The sequence below is a fragment of the Chelmon rostratus genome, chromosome 4 (assembly GCF_017976325.1).
Source record: "Chelmon rostratus isolate fCheRos1 chromosome 4, fCheRos1.pri, whole genome shotgun sequence".
In the NCBI taxonomy this organism is placed as follows: domain Eukaryota; kingdom Metazoa; phylum Chordata; class Actinopteri; order Chaetodontiformes; family Chaetodontidae; genus Chelmon; species Chelmon rostratus.
In genome coordinates this window covers 17,222,260-17,243,554 of record NC_055661.1, presented here as the reverse complement: position 1 = coordinate 17,243,554, position 21,295 = coordinate 17,222,260, and the positions used below count along the sequence as shown (strand labels likewise).

The 21,295-nt window shown below is 44.0% G+C and overlaps 1 protein-coding gene and 1 long non-coding RNA gene across 2 annotated transcripts; one reads left to right on the top strand and one right to left on the bottom strand.

Moving 5' to 3' along the window:
* The first annotated feature begins 864 nt into the window (after positions 1-864).
* Positions 865-2,336, top strand: LOC121605266. The gene is made up of 2 exons (XR_006006789.1): positions 865-1,277; positions 1,840-2,336. It is a non-coding gene; the product is annotated as an uncharacterized LOC121605266 (long non-coding RNA).
* On the bottom strand, positions 2,157-21,032 carry ccdc50a (coiled-coil domain containing 50a). The gene is made up of 11 exons (XM_041935126.1): positions 20,754-21,032; positions 17,226-17,288; positions 14,537-14,666; positions 12,505-12,595; positions 11,711-11,813; positions 7,080-7,231; positions 6,653-6,697; positions 6,149-6,310; positions 5,918-6,000; positions 5,706-5,815; positions 2,157-4,490 (listed from the first exon to the last, which is right to left on the bottom strand). The coding sequence occupies exons 1-11, from the start codon at positions 20,806-20,808 to the stop codon at positions 4,471-4,473; spliced, it is 1,014 nt and encodes a 337-aa protein (XP_041791060.1). The 5' UTR covers positions 20,809-21,032; the 3' UTR covers positions 2,157-4,470.
* Positions 21,033-21,295: the final 263 nt, after the last annotated feature.

Genomic DNA, 21,295 nt, shown 5'->3' with positions numbered 1-21,295 from the left:
CGCAGTGCAGCCCTCAAAGAGTGAGGAGGGAGACATGTTTTTAGTTTCTCTGCCACAGAGATTGAGGTTGATCTGGATGGACAGGCACTCACTGTCTGTGCAGTATAACTGGTAGTCTCTCTCTCTCTCTCTCTCTCTCTCCCTCTCTCTCTCTCTCTCTCTCTTTAATAAGTGGGTGTGTCTTCGTGTCTCGACACGGCGTGCTCCAGTTGATAGACAGCTGCGCTCACCTTTTTACCTGCCAGGTGAGACTCGACGCACCATTAGGTCCTGTGCTCAGTGAATACAGCAGCGTCTTCGCCGCTCGCAGGCCGCCGAGTGATTGGATGACACCGGCCCGGACAGGTGAGTTCAGTCACCTGTGGATGCACTCGGTTGTGTTCTGTGCGCGCGCTTGTGCAGCGGTTGTGGCGGCACGTCACCGTGTTCTTTTCAGCTTACAGCGGGAACACCTGTTGGCCTGCTGCGGCACACAGCGATCAGTCTGTGTCAGGGTCTGAGCCTGAGCATGAAGAAGTGTTTGCTTGCAGCGGGGAGGATTGTTGTGTGCATTTTGTGGTATATGAGTAAAGGAAGAGCACGATCAAACATGTTCTACACACTTCCACCCACACACACATACACACACACACACAGGCAGGCCTATATGATGTTTCTGTGCAAAACAATAACTCAGTGTTTCTCTTCGCAGGATTATTTCACAGCCTTTCTGTTACCCGCTCAGCTGGAAACTTTGCCTGCAATTTGTGTGCTCAAAAATTTCAGTCATTGTTTCTGGTCGTGTGTGTAATGTGCATCCACAGTGAAACAGAGGGACCACAGTGGGGTGTTGGATGGATTTTTTTTTTTTTTTTTGCTGTTGTTGGGACCCTGACTGTAGTTTTCAGGCTGAGATGCAATATTAACAGCCTGAAACACTGCTGAGCTCAGCTGTCAGCTTTTTGCAAAGCCCAAATCTGCATCATCATCGCAGAATTTGTCAATATCTGTTAAAGCAGCATTGGAAGTTACACGCTACCAGCTAAACGTGGGAGGGCTCCGTTTCTAATCCTTTTAATACATCATATACAAGAGCAGGGTCTCACTTGATGAGCATTTTAGCAGGTGATTTTGAAATTCAACCAATACTAAAACCTTAAAGTCTCAAATCTCAGCAGCAGCAGCAGCCACTTCTCTGGTCATGGGGGGTGTATCCCTCCAGTGGTTTGGTTGTGACATATCCCACTGAGGGCATGGCAGCGGTGTTACCACATGCAGACGAAGCATCAGTATGTCAGGTATGCTGATGAACCAGCTCCACTCAGCTTCTCATTTGATGGGTGTAACTCTGTACTTTCCTTAAGAGTGGCATGACTTATTAAATATGCTGACAATAAAAGACAACCCGCCACTGACAGGAAGCCTTCACACATGGAAGGGAGTGCACAGTGACTCCATGATAGACATAAAAGAATTAGCACTGGATCAAAGTATTTGTCTATGTAGTACATATATATGTACATAAAATCCCATCATGGGACAACTGTTGCATTTCGGCTTTCAGTGAATATATGCCAGTGTGATACAGCAGTTACTCTACTGTATATGGAAGTTTTAAGACTTCTATCGTGAATTAGTGTCATTAATATTTGTATGTGCAAACAGCTGGAGGTCTACACATCGTTCAGAACAGGTTTCCTCAAAGTCTGTCCCCTTTCATTTGGCATGGCTGAGGTAACCTGATCGAATGTTATCCAGCAGTTACGAAGCACTCAGAGCAAACGTGAGGTGGGCCTGGGTGTCAGCCAGCACCTCCACAATTTAAAATGTAAATGTGCTTTGTTCCTTTTTGCTGTGCAGGTTTTCCTCTGGGCCAAAAGGTTTCAGCAGGTCAGTGGGTGGAGGCTGAAGATAAATTCATCTGTTCTTGGCTGCTGTGGGTAGTGTTAGTCTTTCTTGTGCAGATTAAAACCTGTACTACAGGTAGACAGTGTGTCATCTTTGTGGTTGGGTGACATTCTGGCAATGAAAGGGTGGTAAAGAAACTTCTTAAAGCCGCCTTGAGGTATTTTTTAAAGGTTATTTGAGGCCTGGGCTGTTTTATTGCAGTAATTGCACGCCAATGCGCTGAGCAGCCTCACGTGTTTCAGTGACTGAATGAATGAGTCGCATTCAGAAACAGTGGAAATGCTGATACAGTTTATTACATTTTGAGATGCTATAGGTAAAAGCAACTTGTTAATTCATTGTACTTAAAAAAAGTTCTGTTACAGCAAGTGCCAACACATGTGTGTTGAATCATGATTTGATTGCATACAAGCCCTGGATTAAAGAAAATAAAAAAACATAACACTCGATGTTTGATGTAGACAGCACTCGATTCCAGCGTAATGTCTGATGCACAACATCCATAAATACACAAAGACATCCTGATCAGACCCATTTTGTACACTTTTTTCCCCCAAATGTCAACATGTCCACAAGGTGGTGCTCTCACCAAATAAATTACAAGTCCCACCTTGGTGGGTGTGGTAGCTCTGCTACAACCACAACAACTCTGAAGCTTTTCTTATTCTGAAGTCCCTGAAAAAATTACAAACATATGGCACCAATCTCATTCTGTCAACAGCAACTATCATATATTAGAATTCAATAAGACCTGTGTTCGTCCTCAGCAATACACACATCTAACACTTGGGTAAAGAAAACTGCTAATATTCTCTGAGCAGGGAGGGAATCATTCTGTAAAGTGATTTATAATTCCTGCAACATTTATAAGAATGTGATAACCCGGGAAGCAGCACAACGTGTTCGCTCCAGTGACTCACCGTGGCCATCACAAACATTTCAATAAACTCAAAAGCCTGAATGTGCTTCTCATTTTCCTTATCATCCTTATTCAATATGAACAGAAAGTCGTGGATCCCGGAGCAGTAACAACACTAAAATAGTTTCCTTTGAGCAGTGATACATATTTTATGTCCTGTGACTGATTTCCCTCCATCCAGATGCACATCTATTGTGGGAATGTTTGCCTGTTCTGCAGGCAGGAAGTAATATCTGCCTCCGAGACAAAGAGAAGAGGACTGGAAGTGACTGCAGGAAAACTTGGGGGGAGTGGAAATTAAGGGAACAGTGTGAGGAGAGACCAACAAAATTTTGTAGAAAAATATAATATAAGGCTCCCTTTCTGAACAGAGATAACTGGTGGGACGCAAGATAAAGGGACAGAAGAGAAAATCCTGTACTTTTCACAATGGGGAAAATGATTTGGTGGCACAAGTGGAAAAAAGCTTTGATATTTACATTTAAATAAAACAAAGAACAAATATTCAATCGCACAACGTCTGTGCTGTAAGCACAAGCATGAACACAGACAAGCAATGTACATGCATTTCCTTTTGGTACTGGTTCTTTTATGGGCCAGTTTTGGTTTGTAAATGACAAGCCGATATAAAATAGTGGTGGAAAAGTGATAATATTGTATAGTAGAATATGAGCTAACACCTATTTTGTTCATTCACAAAGAGAAGATTATTGGCTTTTTGTGGCTTTAGCCCTTTCTGACGATAGAGGGAGACATAATTTGATATAGAGCTGAAATGCATGTACACAGTTGTACACTTTCAGTAAGCATGCACATAGAAACAGTGAGTCTTACACAGAATATCATCCATCCACTTTAAGGGTGATGGGGTTAAAAAAAGTGCTCCTCACAAGCAGAAAAAGACAGCCAATTAAAAGGATAGATCGTCACAAAGCTCCACCTCCTCTGCACCGGGACAAGGTGGTAAACATGTCAGAGCCAAAACTACCAGCATCCTGATAAAGGCCTATGTTCATTGTTTAGTTTGAATACAGCAACAGAAAGGTATCCCTCCAGAGTCATGCGCTGCGTGGCACATGGATCGGGCCTGCGTGGCCGCGTTGCACAGCGTTACGAGAACAGAACTGCAGCATGGGTGTACAAAGCAGCTGCCATGTTGGTAATATCTAAGACACTGTAGCAGCCATGTTGGAGCAGACAGGCACATCCCATGAAGAGTCATGAGGAAATCTGAGATTGCATGGTCGTATCCAGCGGAGGCCTTGAGCCCTTGTGATGGGACGAACATCAGCACACGATGACCACGGCGGGTGAGGAGGCGGTTCCTCCAGTTCAACAGCTAAGAATCAGGGGAGGTTATGTCACAAGGCTGATATTTTGGCTTGTCTTGATGTTGAGTCAGTTAAAAGAAATAATAATTTTAAATCACAATTTACAAATTAAAAAAAAGGAAAAGATGAGTGTGGTTCCAGCACTCACAGACCCACTTCCTTAACTTTGGAGAGTATTTAAAAAAAAAAAAAAATCCCATTGCCAACTCATTCGATTGTCCCGAGGCTTTTGGTCAACAGAGTGCGAATGGTTGAAAACAAAAAGAAAAAAAAAAAAAAAAAACAGGACGAAGGAGGACTGACAGCATGTCTGCACATGGTAGAGATCCTGAATCACCGCTTGTAATAGGCACCTGGAAAAGATGGAGGAGACAGAGATCCATCAGCAGCAGCAAACGCAGAAACTCTGGCATGCCACTGGACTTTTCTCAAGGAAAATCTACCCAACACTGGTTGTTAAAAACAGAACATGTACTGAATATAGACTGATCACAGAAATGTGCATTTAAGCAGTGGCGGGACATGTAGAGCAGCATGACAACAATTAATCTGCAACCATTTTAATAGTACATTAAATGTTTCAGTCACTTTTCAGGGAAAAATGCCACACGGTTGCGGTTTTCATTCTCAATGTGACGACTAAATGCTTTTCTTTGACATACATAGTCAGAGAAAAAGGTTTGATTTTTGGGCTGATGGTCAGAATCCCTCTAAGATCTGGGCGACTGTGATGTCACACAGTCGAGAGGCAACTCGTGCGAGATCACACGAGCCAAGAATCCATCTCACCAGGCTTCAAGTTCCGCGCTTGTGGCCGACCCACAGTAATTTGGACTAAATAGCATCCTGTGAGGAACTGCTGGCTGCTATGGGTGTGGTTTAGGTGTGTCGATAGCGAGAGAAGCGGATGTTTGTCTGAAAACAACAATGGCGGCTCCTAAAGAGGTCAGCGTTGATGTTACTGTAGCTTCAGTTCTATCAGAGCTGGAGAGTATTTCTTCATTGAAAGAGGAGGAAAGACTGAAGCACTGGCTTTTCTGGAGGGAAAAGATGCTTTCGCTCTTCTGCCGACTGGCATCCTACTACATCATATGGTTCCTTCGGCTGATTGGTTGAAGCCCTTTGCAGATGGTGACAGACAGATGGTTCATCCAATCACCTGCCAAGTATTTTTTTTTAAAGTTTCTGCCCTTTTCCAAACAGTTTCCCAGGATGACTTCCCAGATGGTTCTGGGTAACAAACCATCTGGTGCATCAGGTTCACCTTGATTGTCATTTCTCAAAATGTTTTGGACTGTTTCTCGAACAAATGATTAATGGATTTATTGAGAAAAGAAACAAATTCGACACTTCCTTTACAGAGAGTGCCAACTCAAAAGAATAACATCAAGCTACAAAAAAGTCCATAATAATACTAAACATCTGATATGTTAAAAATTAGTAAGCAATAATGTTAAGATAAAATTTGTTGTATAAAAAAACAAACAAAAAAAAAACACCAGTGTGGTCCATAGTCTCCATAATCCTAGGATTAAGTAAATACAACCACTCTGACATGGATTTCATACCTTTGTAAGCAGCCTCCGGTCTGGTGGGAGCGCGGGGGGGAACAGGGTGGTCCGAGTAGCTGTAGCCAGAGTTCACATTCTCATAGTCGTGTGCACGAGGCTGAGGAGGCCTGACGCAGACAGAGAGAGAAAAACAGAAAAATTAATGGAATTCCTGAGGTTTCCACTTCTTGACTGACGGAAAGTAGAAGCAGTCTTGCAGATTCTTGTACCTGGCAGGCTTGTTGTGGTTCCTCTGCCTCTGGTGTTCATGCTCATCTCGTGTTCGGGGCCGGACGACTTCCTCCGGATTTAACTGGAAACCAACAAAAAAATTATGGCTCCCAAAATGATGGTTGCGCTACCACAGTGGAAATACACTCATATAAAATAAAGTCACAAGCTGCAAGAAATATTTCACCCCAAAGCACATATTTTAAATGAGCATGGTTAAGGATAATTACCCTGTAGTCTCTCTCTTGCCGCCTCCTTTCCATGGCCATCCTCTCCATGGCCAACCTCTCCCTCTCTCGCTCCTTCTCTTTCTCCCGTTCTCTCTCATTTTCCCGTTCTCGATTCTTCCTGTACTCCTTTTTCTCTTGTTCCATCATCAGCCGGGCGATTTCCTGCCATAGCGACACATCAGACACATCAACACCTCCACATCCTACATGATTTGATGTGCGGGCAACACATCTATCATGTTTCATGTCAATACAGATCTATATTCTGAAAACACCCTGTTCAGATGTGTGTGTATCTAAAAATGCATTAAATAGTTGTACAGTAGTAGAATACATCTTCTTCCATTATCTTGAGTGAGAGAGGGTGTGGTTTAGACATGGCTTCAGACGCTCCAGGGTTATATGGTAATAAAGCCAATTCAATTGGCTGAGCGCAGGAAATGAAAGGATATAAAAAGAGGACAGACAGCAGAAGAAAAGTTTCCAGACTTCATGCCCACTCACCTCATCCTGCGCCACTTGGGCCGCACGCACATGCATCTTGCTCGCCTGAAACCAGAAAACAAAAAGTCACATTCTCCCCAGAGTGGAACACATTGTTTCAACATTATATAACAAAGGAAATGACTGAGATTTGAGGCCTTTCAGTATGTTTTTTTTTTTTGACACCGAGGCTTCAAGTCATTTACAGCAGAGGTTTTAGAGTATATTTCTTTGGCATTTTGGGATCTTTAAGCAGAACTTTGCAGTTTAATGAAGGAAGAGCTGTTAAATGTTTATAACTGATGCACCTTAAAATATCTTCAACATATATATCCTGTTTCCACTCTTTTTTGGTTGCTTGTTTTAATCATGCCAATAAAACAGTTTTTTTTTTAATGCACAAGTGAACTACAAATGAATCTACTATTTCTCTGGTGTCCTTCCTCACTTTGATTTCCTCGTCTTGCAGCCTCCTGGCCACCTCCATGTCCTTCAGCTCCTGCTCGCGGAGATCAAGCTTCGTCAGGCCCTCAGTGGCCTCGCTCAGTCCGAACTCATTTTCTGCTACTACTGCTCCACTCCCTCGGTGCACAATTCGACCTGCGGACGTCGACACATAGCAACAACACATTAGGACTAACGGCCATTTTCATTATTGAATTATCTGTTTATCGGTTCTGAATCTAGTGTTTAGTCTCACATCAGGAAATTAGGAAAAAAAATTGCAATTTCACAGAGCCCACGGCGATGTCTTTAAATTGCTTGTTTTGTCTGATTTTTTTTGCCATTTTTCTTGATAAATGACAAAATGAATGATTGAAATTATCAAATTATTTTCTCACTGATGGAGTAATCGAGTCATAAGGCACCTAAAAGGGCTGCAGTGCATCTCCACTGGTGTTAATCACTGTTTTGGGATAACACAACCAGCGAAACAGCCCTGAAGCCCTTTGTGACTGCCAAAAATTTGACTTATCAAAAATCCATGTAGCTATTCTACTACAAAATCTACACAGCACATGTTTCAGTCTCAGCAGAGTTATCATTTCCTTGCTCAATGCAACAACCCAGCAGACCATGCAAGAACGAGTGATCCCCACAGCAACAAATTCCACCATTTCATACCTTCAAAATCACATCAGTCATCAGAAATTACTGTCAAATTGCTGAGAAATGAGAGTCTTCATTAGTGATTGCAGTGTTAGATCAACCCATCACCTGAGATTGGCACAGCAAAAAAAAAAAAAAAAAAAGCAACTCCAGCACACCACACAAACACCCGGCAGAGCCCAGAGGGGGGGCTCAGGGTGGTACCTGTCTCTTCGTTGGGGTGGGTATGACAACGTTTCCTGCCGGGACCCTCCCCATGTTGGGTGTCCCAGAACTCTCTGGATGACCCTGTCCCTTTGTCGCTCCTGAGCTCGTCAAACACCTCTTCGGGGCCGGAGTGGACGCGCTGCCGGCCCCTCGCCCTCCTCTCCCTCTCACCATCGTCCCCTTCCTCCTCCCAAGAAGCCCTGCCCTCCCTCGGCCACTCCCTGCTGTACCCTGGCTCCTCTTCAAGTCCCCTCTCCCTGCTCCTGGTTCTCGCTCGTTGTCTGTCTTTGTGTCGCTGCATGTCTCTCTCTATGTATCTGTCCCAACTCTGTCCCCTGTCTCTGGATCTTTCCCTGTCTCTTCCTCCTGTTCTTCCCCTCCTGAGGTCCTGCTCCCTGTCTCTCCTCTGGTCTTTGCCCACACGCCTCTCCCATTCCAGGTCTCTGCCCCTATCTCGGTCATGGTGTCTGTCTCTTTCTCTGTCCCTGGGCTTGTCTCTCTCTATGGGGCTCTGTGGTGGAGGTGGTCTGGCTGGTCTCTCCTTCCTCCTCACCACTCTCTCTTTGTCTTCCCGCCCTGGGCCCCTGACTCTCCCAGTCTCTGTGGGCTCATAATCTAAGTTCCTGTCCCCGTGTTTGCCTCTGGAGGGCAGCAGGTGCTCTGGGTATGGATCTGCATGCCTGCTTCGCCCTCCTTCTGCCACTAGGTTCTGCTCAGGGTATCTGGAGTGACTGTGGGGTGCTACCGGGTCCTGTCTTGGGTACCTGCTCCTTTTGGGCTCTGTTGAGTTATAATCTGGGGAGTAATCGCGATGTGAGCTCACTGGAGCATATGCATTGTGCCTGCCCGGGGAAGCTGATTTGTGCCGGGTGTGTTTGTCCAAGTCAAGTGGTCTTCTTGCAGCTGAACAGGGCAGAGATGAAGGAGCGAGGGTGGGAGGAGCCCAGAGAGAATGATGGAGGTGATGGTTGATGAGAACATGGAAACATGAAAAATAATAGACAGGAATTACATAAGCTAAGATGGTTAGTAAGCACTGAGCACCTGTGAGGAGAGTGTTGGTCAAAGAACATGCAACTGATGTAAAGAGTGGAGGTATTAGCTGCGCCCAAAATGTCCAGAGATGTGGTTAGTACCATGGGAAAATGAAAATATGGATGGAACAGCAGCAACAAGTGTTTGGAGTCTTCATACAGATGGTAATATTAATGCAAAATAGTCCTATAAAATGGAAAAAGCTCCAAACACTTCACAATTGAGACATAGCAAACAAATAATGTGCTGCAACACCCTTGATAGACATACATGGTGTCAGCAAAGTAAATGCTGTATTATAACCACAGCATGACTGAACTAAAGGGAAAAAGTGAAAGTGTGACTGAGAACGACGTGTTCTTCTGTAAGGAAACCGTCCTGCTGGGAGCTGGCCTGTGACTGACAAAAGTTTGAATGAAAACAAATGAGTTGAAAAGCACATTGAGGAAGCACACAGCGGAGGCCAGTGATCTGTGCCCTGAGAGTCAGCTCAGTGGAATTCACTTATCTAACCGGTTGCTTAATGTCTGACTGACTGGGCTTTGTTGGTATTCAAACGTATGGGGGTGAAAAAAGAGGCAGGTAAGAAGGCTGGTACCTGCGCAGAGTGACTGAGCTTAGTTTAAATTTTTTCTGTCATTGGTCCCATCGCACTTTAAAATGCGCTTTCTCGCTTCCTCACAATTTTTTCACAGTTGTGCATCTGTCAAGCAGAAACAGGCTCTGCCCCCTCGCTGGTTTGTGTGCAGCTGTAATCCATTGGATTAAGACAAACACAGCCAGCAGCCCTTCATTTCCTGTGAGGAGCGGCCAACTACGTGACCTGATGAAGCATCCAAGAAGAACATCTACATACAAGCACAAGGTGGTGTCATTTTTTTGGAGTCTCAGAACTAAACAAGCTTGTGGACTGCGACAATCTGTAACCTGCATAAAATGTCTCTGTGACGTCAGTTACTCACAGCTGAAGGGCAAACAAAAGGTGTTGAATCTTTGTTCTGTACATTCACACTGCCACAGTCGTATACACGCACACATACACACACACTCTGCAGGAACATTATCAGTGAGTGGTTACGTAACTTGCAAGGTAATACTGCAATCATAGTGAGGCTGGGAGTGGCACAAATATTCTCCTGACGAGGTTCTCAAATGTGTTTCTCAAAGATCTGCATCTGATTTTTATTCAAGGTCAGTGGTGCGGAACAATTGGTGATAACAAAATAACATTTCATCAATTAATTCATCTATCATCTCTTGTGATAGGTCTAGCATGAAACAAAGGTAGACTTGGCTCAGGCAGTTTTATTTACTTCTGACTGATTTTTTTTCAATGCAAAACCCACAGTCCAACTACAAGTGAATGAGTCCTTATCTCAGGCACCAAACAAAAATACTACAATACAACAGCTGGCCAACAGAAATAAACCCAAGTGATGCCTCTTGTATCTCATAGACAAGCTTTGTGAGTCTCTGTGAACATCCATAAAGCGGGTGAACTATGAGTCAAACTTTTTGGATAGTTGCCAGGGGTTGGCATGCTGATCGGCCATCGCTCTCAGGATGCACTGGACCTTTTCCACTGTAGAGTAACGTTACAAGCGTACATTTTCTGAATTCATTGTCATTCTACAGGCTGGATGGGAATGTGGCCGGCTGGATGTGATCCACGAGCCGCCACTTGATGAGATGGGCTAGTAGAGGAACAGCCTGAAACTCCTGAGGGTCGATACAAGAGTATTCTCCTCCATCTACGGATGACATAAGTGCAGCAGCAAAATCCAAATACAACAGGGCTCAAAACTGTGAGTCCATCTGCCAGATTAGACTCGGCAGGCTGAGAAGGCTGCGGAGAAAAGAGCTGAGCTTTTATGAGTCAGGAGGGACTCACTCACGGCTCAAGAACAAGAACTGCATTCAGACCTCGCCACACTACTGTCAGATATCTGATACATTTCAGCAGCAGGGACATTTCTCAAGTCGACAAACTGATAGCCCTTTACTGAGAAAGAGCTGCATTTGAACCTGCATTTCTCAAGGTGGCGATGACGCAGGAAGCAGGATCAGCCCTGATCTTGAGGTGAACGGCCTGCACAGGTTAAATGGCATGGGGCAAGTCAAAGAGGATGATTCAAATGAGCCTGTTTCTGCTTCAGTAGAGAATGAACAGACCTCCTGCGGGATGAATCATGCAGTAGGGTGGTGTGCATGAAAAGACTTGAAACAGATTCCAATAAGTCACACTGAGATGCCCACCAATATGTTATAGAAGCATAACAAATACAGATTTGTGGATAAAGATGTTTTAGGTGGTATGTGGCATCAGTTGGTAAATCTAAACGTTTTTTTAGCCACTAACTGGCGATTCATTTATTATCTGAGCTAGACTCTGATATCAAAGCACATTTAAGATGTCTGGAACTGGAGCACTGTTAAACCCATTTACAGAGGTGTTTGCACTTGAATGGGAGCGAAATTACAATTACGTCCCTGTATGAACATGTAAGCCTCCCTTCAAGGTTAATTATGAGCTTACGAATGCATTCCAAAATCTTTGCCTCGTGTCAGCAGCATCAAAAGCACACCCTCGCACATCCAGCTGGGAAGAAAATCCGAGCCCACAGAAGAAGAAACGCATCTTCTCATGTCCTTTCACACACACAGGCAACAAACACATATGCAGGTAGAGATACACACGTTAACATGAATCAGTGGTGCTTTCCCCACCTCCGTGATCCTCAAAGTACTCCTCCTCAAAGTTTGCTTCCAGCTGCTTCTGTCTCCTCCTTTCTTCTTTCATCTCCTTCTCCTGCAGCTTACGAGCTATGGCCTGCAAACAAACAGGCAAACAAACAGTAAACACGTCGTCCCGCGTGAATATGAACAAGTCTCAGTTTGGGCCGCGTAACGTAGCATAACCGCGCTGTAACGAATATGTCACTTTGTTTTGAGATGCAGTGTTTTTCTTCTGCCAGTCAGTGAGGTTTCAAACATATCACATTACAGTGGTGAGATGCATCGTTCCCTGATGTTTCTAACAAATAAGCAGGTGCTGTGGTGACCGAACTCAGGCCAATGTTTTATAGAACTATGAAGCAATGAGCCCCACCGCTCCCTTAAGCTAGAAGTGAGAAATAATCAGTGCTTTCTGAGACACTTTTGAAAGATTTATTGTCAATTTAACCTTTAGGCCAATACGTGCAATACCGGCTATGTCAAACAAAATTTTAAATGACTTGAAAATGAATTACCAACAATATCATAGACAAACATACACAAAAACATCCTGATACTGTGGCCTCAGAATGTACTTAAATCTCTGCTCCTCATATAGAGCATAAACATTGTGATTGAGAAAGATTCACGATGGCTGTCATTCCATCATTGCAATGGGGAGGCACAAACAAGGTCATAATTCAAGTGTAAGTACAGCGCATCGATACTAGAAGTCAAGCCATCGATGGGTTGATGTAACCAACATTGTGCTTGAGTGGACAGAAATGTCTGTGTGTGTTTCTCACCGCATCCTTCTCTTCCTGCTGTCGCTGTTGTTCTGCCTGTCGGACCAGTTGATCCTGTATTTCCTGGGCGATCTCATTATCTTGGCGCTCACTGAGATGCCCATTGATTGATGTGTGTTGGTGTGGATAAGGGGAGAGGATTTGGAGAACATTAAAACATTGATGACGGATACAGAACTGTCAATAACTTCGGGGTCGTGACACCACCTCTAACACTGATTCATTGGTAAAGTTTGTAATTGTACAAGTAAGGATGTGGATGATGATGGAAAATGATTAGGAATTTTCATTCCTAACTCTCTCTCATACATATTTGTTTAATACTTCAATGTCTCCCTTTCTGCTGATGCTTCTGCTTGCATCCTTCTGACTCTCAGTACTTTTATCTCATTATACATTTCACCTTGACTTCCCATGAGGTTAAAATTCCCTCTAGCCTTTATCCAGACTGAGATTTCAAGGAAAATGAAGCAGACTGACTTTCATACAACATGAATAAATGAACCGAGAGCTGCACAACAGCTGGAATAATCATGTTACACCAGAGAAACATGATCAGCAGTGAAGTTAACATGTTGTGAGAGGTGTGTGTGCACTTCAGGTGTGTGTTCATCCCAACAGCTTGCTTTGGCTGACTCTTAGCAACGGGATTTTGACAACAACACCATCTGCCTGGAGGGGGCTGGTGTGCAAAGATCATATCACCGTTTGTGTGTGCAGACATACGTGAGTGTGTAATGCTTCACATAAAAAGGCACAGGAACAGCTTAACTACATTGCACTGTACTTGTATTTGACCTGTGTAGCTGACAGCTCAGGAGGACTTAAGCTGGCAAAGATAAACAGACGGTAGCACCTTTGTTGGTACGTAGTAAGAAACAAGCGATGCAATGCAGAGAGTGGCATTGGCAAGTGCAGGGTGGATAGCAGTTTGGGCTCCCAGCACGACAAGCAGCACTGGCCTGCCTGCATTGATGGTGGAGCATCTGGTCTCTCCCTGGGGGTGCAATCCCACTACTGGAGCTCTATATGTCTGTGTGGGTTTGAGAACGTGATCCCACTGAGCTGTGAGTCAGCAATTTAATTTAATAATTGCAAAGCAGAGAGGGGGTGGAGCAGGGGTGGGGGGTTCTGTTGCAGCTCCTGGTCAGAACTGAAGGAGAGGCAACAGAACACTTAGCTATGTTCAGGAGCCGTCAGTGTCCACCTTATGGGAGGGCTGCATAGCTGTGGATGCGCAGCTGGAGCTGACCCAAACCCCTTGAAAATATAATGACATATCACGGCTGTGGAAATGCCACACAGACACCACAAGGGCTATGGAGGGTCTGTTTGGGTTTTCTCCCACATGTTTGCCGATTGCAGTTGCTGTGAAGACAACATCTATCAAACTGGAGACAGGCTGCATAATCTTTTCTTTTCCAGGCAAGCTGGACAGATTTATATTTTCTGATTAAGCAAAGCCTTTACTAGTGCTAATCTTCTCCACGCAGCAATAGTCGCTCTTTATCCCGAACTAAGTGTGGGAATGTAAGTCAGTTAGATCTCACGTATACTGAAGTTAGTAACCTTGTCCTCTTCAGAAAAATCAGAAAAAAGAGGTTTTACTGACTGGCTAGCAAAGCCGAAGCTTGTCATCACCGCTCTCTAGCACAAACTAAATGAAAGAGACTTTTAAGTTTATTTATGGTAATGAATGCGAGACATGACCTACTAATTTACGACATTAAGGGGTTAAAGCTACACTGAGGGATGAATTAATTTGCTGTCATCTGTGGCGGGAGTGCTGGATCACCTCGCTGGTGAAGATACTATCAACATGTACACAGCTATTAATGCAAGGTATTCTGATGACTTCTTGAAGGCAATTAACTTCAAACCAGCACACGTTCATAATTCTGCACTCAGAATGATACAAATCAAAATGACCTCAAATATAAAATTGCAACCAAGTAACTGTTTTAAACAATTCTTTCTTGTGTATGATTTTATTGTGTGTAGGTGTGTGTGTGTAAGTGTGTGATACACGTACAGTTCAACATGCTGTTTCTGGCTCTGGACCTTGGCCCTCTTATCCTCCTCCTCCTGCAGCTTCTTGGCCACCTGCAGGTCCTTCTGCACCAGACGGCTCTTATTGACGTTGGACGCCAAGTGGCTCTCAACTGTAGAATAAACATATAAGCACTGCTTTTAAGCTGTGTACACACAAACCGGAGCGGCCACTTGGCTGGACCGCACTAGTGATGAGGAATTCGATGAACGATGAGCAGTGGAGCACTGGGGAGTATATTTACAGATCCACACTTTCTTGATGTTTTCCTCTCTGAGGAGTAGTAGTGTTGTTGTTCAGACGGTCTGCAGAGAACAAGATTAACGCTGGGGACACAGACGCTTCAGTCTCTGGTAATAAACAGAGAGCGCTCTTAGTCACTGAGAAATGAATGTTCGCAGCTGAGGTGCCGTTCCAAGGTTGTGTGATGGTACGTTGTGGGCCATAACAGATGATAAATCCTGCTTGCTGACGCACTCCTGCCACTTGGTAAGCATGGAGAGCATCACTCACTCTCTCAGCTCTGTTTCACCTGGCTATCGATCTGTTGCCAGCTTTCGTGTGAAAAGGACCAAATTACGTTTGGCAATTTACCCGTGACAAGCTCCATAAACTTTCTGCTTTCTGACTGGTGGGATTGAAATAGGAAACAGTGAGTCACAGCTGTGGCAACTTGATAAAAAGTCAAGGGGTGGACATTGATTTTTTGGGATGACGATAATCAATTGTTTAAGTTTATGACACCGTACAAACAATATCCAAGGGCAAAACTGATGTCACAGGCAAAAATAAGGCTATCATTTATCCAAGGCCGTTTTTCATTGATTCATCTTTCAAGGCAGAAAAAAAAAACAAAAAAACAAAAACAAAACCATGAGTGGGCATTCAAAAAACTCAACCTTGAAGAGGTCTCACGTCAGTTCAGAAAAAGGGGGGTCAGGGTGACAAAGCTGGAGTATCTGAACCTCAGACACATCAGTGCCGAGCTGTGTGCTGAACCAGAGACAACACAATCCAGAAACAAAGACGCCAAGTGCTGACACAGCCATAAAGAAATGTTTTCCATGCAACATTTGGATGCTTCAGTGTTCTGCGTGCTCAACATTTTGAATGGAAATAAAAGCCAGCTGTAACTTTACATTAGAACTTGAGGTGAATGTGCTAAAAGGCCCCTTTTGGGATGGCCATCTGTTGATGAGACCCAGGGGGAAAAAAAAAGGGACACTGACCTCCAGGGTCAAAGGTCAAACAAACATTTTGCCAGCTCAAGCCAGATCGGTTAAGCTTGGTCACAAAGAGAGCACAGGGAGATGAGCAGTGGTTATGGATCACTGGGGCTTTAAAAGGTTTAATGAAAACACAAGGACAGGCCAGCCAAAAACAAATTAATCACAGCTAAAACAGCCTAATCTGTACTTAGGGTATGGCTGGGTGACATCTGGCCTTCATTCTTGCAGAGCTTGACATATTTATGGAAACAGGAACACAAACTATTGCTCCGATTGTCCAAAGCTCACTAAACAAATTTGAACCACTAACCGTTAAGCAACCAGCTAATTTCCTCCTCTAAAAGCAGTCGCCTCTTTCCGTTGGTTCCTGTCATTCCTTTATGAATGAGAGCAGGTGAAGGATATGAGGAGATGTGGGGGCCATTAGCCATTAGTCATTTTTGCCTGATCAAAGGAAAGCCTTGTTATGTCTGGGTCTGTGTTTGTCAGTGCCTCTTGGCAGAACATGTCCTTTCAACCTAACTCAGCGGGAGATGGCTCAAGCTTCAGTGAGCGGCCAGAAGTTCCTGAGTGTTTCTACTGGAAACACTAAAGCAAAAGAGAAACTCATGAGATTTCGACAATTCATCCGAACACACTTGTGTAAACAGCGAAAAAGATGCCGGCTAATTACACACATGTGCTCACATAAAAGCACCCGCTAATCTAATGAGGTGTGCAGGGATAAGCACATAACGAAAAACACACCGTGCACACAAAATGATCCTTTGTAAGCGCACATGTGCACAAAAAGACAATGGTAGCTCACAGTGTGTTCTACATAAAAGCCCTTGTTAAGCTGACTGCGCCGTCTAACTTCAGATCCAGATTCAGATCCGGGCTTCTCTGTGGTACAGCTGCAGCGCACACAAATTCGTGTGATCCAGTCCAATCACATGCCACCACAGCCCTGCCCTGATACAGTATTATTGAGGCATCCTGCACCATTCACACTGTTAACTGTGTGGCTGAAGCAAGGTTTTATGTGGGCTTAATCAGGCTGCAGCCACTGACGCTGCAGTTTACCCTGCTGGACTTTTTCAGAAGGGAAAGAGGAGTGTGGTGGACTGCATGGATTTTTCTAGCTACTTTCATAGTTTGTTCTTTTGCAAAGCAAGCATTAAGTGACCTACTGTAGGAATGCAGCAGGGCAGCTTGGCAAAAAACACTTCACAGTGAAGTAACGGGTTGGATGCAGAAAACATTACAGCAACCGATGACGAAAGAGTATAAACAGACCTACAGTATGTGTATGAACAGGACCCATGGAAGGCAGCTGACCCTTTCTCTAGGCCAAATCATCAACATTAAAAGCAGAAAAGCAGAGATGTCCTCTGTTTGAAATAAGCAGGCATTAACCCTCTCTCAGAGTGAAAACATGGGGGCTGATTGTAGCTTCTTACTTTCTTGTTCCTGGAGGTTGTAGGCCAGGCAGTGGTCCTCCAGCACAGCAAAGTCTCGACACACTGAGGGGAAAAAAAACAAAGAACACAATAGGGTGAAGTTGAAAAAGAACACCACAGATACAGCCTAAGAAAAAAAACAACAACTTAGTTTCAACCACTGTACGTCATAATTGAGGAAATTGAGACGTTAGATGTAAATCTAACAGTCACAGTTTCAGACATTTAGCATCCGGCCCATCTGCCTACACTCATGCATAAAAGGAAAAATGATTTTAAGTGACCCACAATCGAGGGCAGCAGGCCGAGTTTAATGGGTTAACTAGATGACACAGGCAGAGGATCGAAAGCATCGTCAGTGAAACGTTGGAGAGATTTCATTTGTGACTTTAGTTTATGTTCACTGGCTGTTTACAGTACATGATGCAGTGACAATGATGTTTAAAAGAACACAATTTTCAATGTGATGCATGGATTTGCCTTGCCTGGATAATATTAAGCAATAATCAAAAGATCTGTTTAACACTTAAAGACAAAGTTATTAACATGATAGATGTTTAAAAACTGCATTAGTCACAGATTAGAAACTGGGCAAAACAAGTGTTTCTCAGTCTGATACTGAGTTTGGCCATCTGGCATGTGGTTGGGCTATTTTCTGTCTGCAAAGACATGAAGTGAAACTCAGAATGAGGAACCATCATGCACCCTTGCCCTGTAGAAGTCTTAAGAGGCACCTGAAAAAAGAATGTTTCTGAAGGAGCTTTTGAGCTTTTTCTTAAGTAATTTAAAGGTTAAGAGAGGCCTTAAAGAGGGAAAAGCAGGTTTATTACTGACAAACTGCCGGTTTAAATCCCTGAACTGGCAGACAAAATGCGACAAGCAGGCACATGTAAAGCGCATCCGTGTCCATCAGCAAGGCAGATGGGGCGAAACACAAATGCATTCATATTCACAAGTATGGCTTAAATCATGCTCTCAATTAGCGGTAAACAGAATATCAGTACTACCATCAAAATTTTGAGCCAGCAAGATTTTCCTGGAAACAAATCAATATTCTACTGTTCCGTTTTCCATTTTACATGTACATCTTCGCCACACATCTAAACAGCGGACTTTCCACTTGTGCTTTCAAGATTAGAGATGCTGCCAAAATGTGTGTGCATTCATTATGGAAACGATACTGCAAATGCTGGGGCCACAGCGGTTTGTGGGAGGGGAGCTTTCCTCGTTTAAACCCCAATATCATCGCCACGCATGCATCTGATCGGCTGTAAAATGAGTCAGACAGCTTCTCTTCCTCTGAATACTTGGGATCCAATAGTCTACAAATGCTGACAGTTTCTTGCACAGGAAACAGTAGAAGCTGAGGAGACATTTAAGATCTTTCTCAGAGCCTCGGTCAATTATGGGTGTGGACTGCATAGCATAGGATGTACTGTATGGACGTTATAGCGCCTGCTTCTACGGTTCAGTCAACATGGATTTAACTGCCTCCTGTTTTGCATATACCGTGAAGTAGTAAACCACAGCAGGAAACTTCTCCAGCTGCAAAACTTGTGTAAACACCACTGCATCAAATATAGAAGAATAAAGCCATGATTTCATCCTGGAGGAGGGCATGCACCACTCTGCTCAGCGGCTCTATTCAGTCAAGACCAGAATAACTAATGATCTAACTTACTCTTTGGCCTACTGTTGTTTTCGGCTGAGATTTATTCATATCATCCATATTCAGTCAAATCAATCCTTTCTTTGACACTAATCTTGTATCCAAAGCTCTCCTCCTCCTCACAGCTTTCATTACAGAGCCTAGCCACATGCAATAACCTCACACTGCCAGGCTCACAGCCTTCATCTGCTGCCACAAAGATTACTTCATCTGCATAAACTATTAAAAAGCAGCAACGGTCTATGACTGTGTGTTAGAGTGCATACAAGACAGCTCTGAGAAAACAAATTATTTGGGACTCGAACAAAACAGTGAGGAGCGGTCCAGATTGTCTGGCTGTATTAGATGGGATGTGACTGGGTGAATGGTTGGATTTAAAGTTTAAACAGATGCTGTGAGGAGGAGGGCAAGACCTCCACAACACCCCACCCGTCGCCTCAGAGCAGTGTAGGATTTGATTAACAAAGACCATTTTTCAACCATATGCTTAATCTTCTTAGCCAAGAAACACGAGATTATTTCTGGCTTGAAAGGCTGTAGATGCTAGTCAACTTATCTACAACAGGTTTTTTTTGTGACAGTTCCTTAAAAAGCTTGAACAGCTTACATTCTGCAAAATGCTTCATCTAACTGGGCCAAGTTTTCAAAACAACACCAAGCAACAAGTGACAGGAGGACTACAGCTGCATGTTCTCACACCACCATTCGACCGCTTCGAGCTCGGCACCACAATGCACAAACACCACAAGAGTCAAGTATACGAGCTCAGTTCATCCGCGAGTTACAGCGCAGTGCAACCAGACAGCTCAATATTTACTACTGTCCTAATACACGCGGGATGAAATTGAAACTTTTCCAGCAGCTTTCTCAGTCTTTCCCTCTGCAGACGGGCCAAGCAGTGGGAATGAATGAACGCTCCTTCCCTCTCTGACCAGAATAACAAGCATCCTGCTGAGCAGCTGCTTCACACCAACAGGATGGGTCCTTCACACCAGCGCAGCATCCCATCCAAAGTGTGCCTCAGCGTAAAAGCCCCACTCTCCACCGTCTCTTCTCACCTCCACATGAGCAGCACTAGCAGACAAAGTTCTGGGTGTGTGTGTAGAAGTTATGTTGGAGGAGGTTGGTGTTGCCTCGTTTTTTTTCATTTCTTTCTTGCTGGTCACAAATCTTTTAGGATAGTGTTTCAAAGCAGTGACAGATTTTACAGCCAAAAGCAAAACGGAACCAGATATGTCAGATATGAAGTTCAAAAAGAAGAGGCGAGAGGACACTTTCAGTCCCCTGTCCGTGCTGTTTCATCACAAAAACACATGCATCAAGCCCTCAGAGCTCTGGCTGAGCTGCATACCTTAAAGCAGGTAAACACACGTGATCAGTACTAAGGCTGCAAGTTCCTTGACTTTTACACTTTATTTGCTCACACCGGTGTCGTGCCAGATTGTGTACATTCATTTCAGTGAATACCCCTTTGCCTACAAAGCATTTCATTATAATCAAAACACTGGGAGAATTATGAAGGGGGACACCCCTTTTCTCTCCGCAAAAACAATGTTTCTCCTTCTAACCTTGAACAGAAACAGATTTAAAAGGGGACACGAAATCTGGCACGACACCTGCACCCAGGCTAAGAAGTCTAATCGGTGCTGGCTACCTGTCTCCAGCCTAAAGTCAACTGTGCTAGCATCAATAGCAAGCGGTGCTAACAAACATAATAACGATGGTGTATGAGACCAATAAGAAGCACCTGTGCTCACTCAGTTAACATTAGCCTCGCTAGTGTCTCCTAGCTGGATACGTGTGATGCTACACAGCTAGCTTGCTTCAAATTTAGCCGGCAAATATGTTGTGGACGTTACCCTCTTTCACTCCAGGTAGTTTATTCTTGTCGATGCTAACGTTACATTCAGCCATGTTGTCACCGATAATAAGTCAAAAAACCCGTTGACGTTGAATGTACACTTCCGCGTTTCTTCCGATGGTTAACTTAACCGCAGGCTGATTGATCGCCTTTACTCATAAACCCGATTGATGGTTCAGGTGCTGGACGGCCCTTTTGATTAGTTTCGGTCGCCACCCTCCCTCGATAGCGTTACGTCGCTTCTGTAATTGCTTGGCAGCAGAAGCTAGCGTGTCAGGCTTTCTACCAGCGGTCCGTCCCTCCCTCACCGATCCTTCACACGAGCAGCCCGCCAAGTCACATCACGTTAGCACACGCTTTCCGCTTTGACCTTTCAAAATAAAAGACTATTTCTCTGGACTATTTCCCTGTAACATTAGATAATCATGACCAATTAAGCGAAAATATCAACAAAAAATTACAGCACCTATTACGGTATTATTAATTAAGATTCACACTGTGTTTGTTAAATCCTCATTGGTGCATAGTACAGTGCATAAC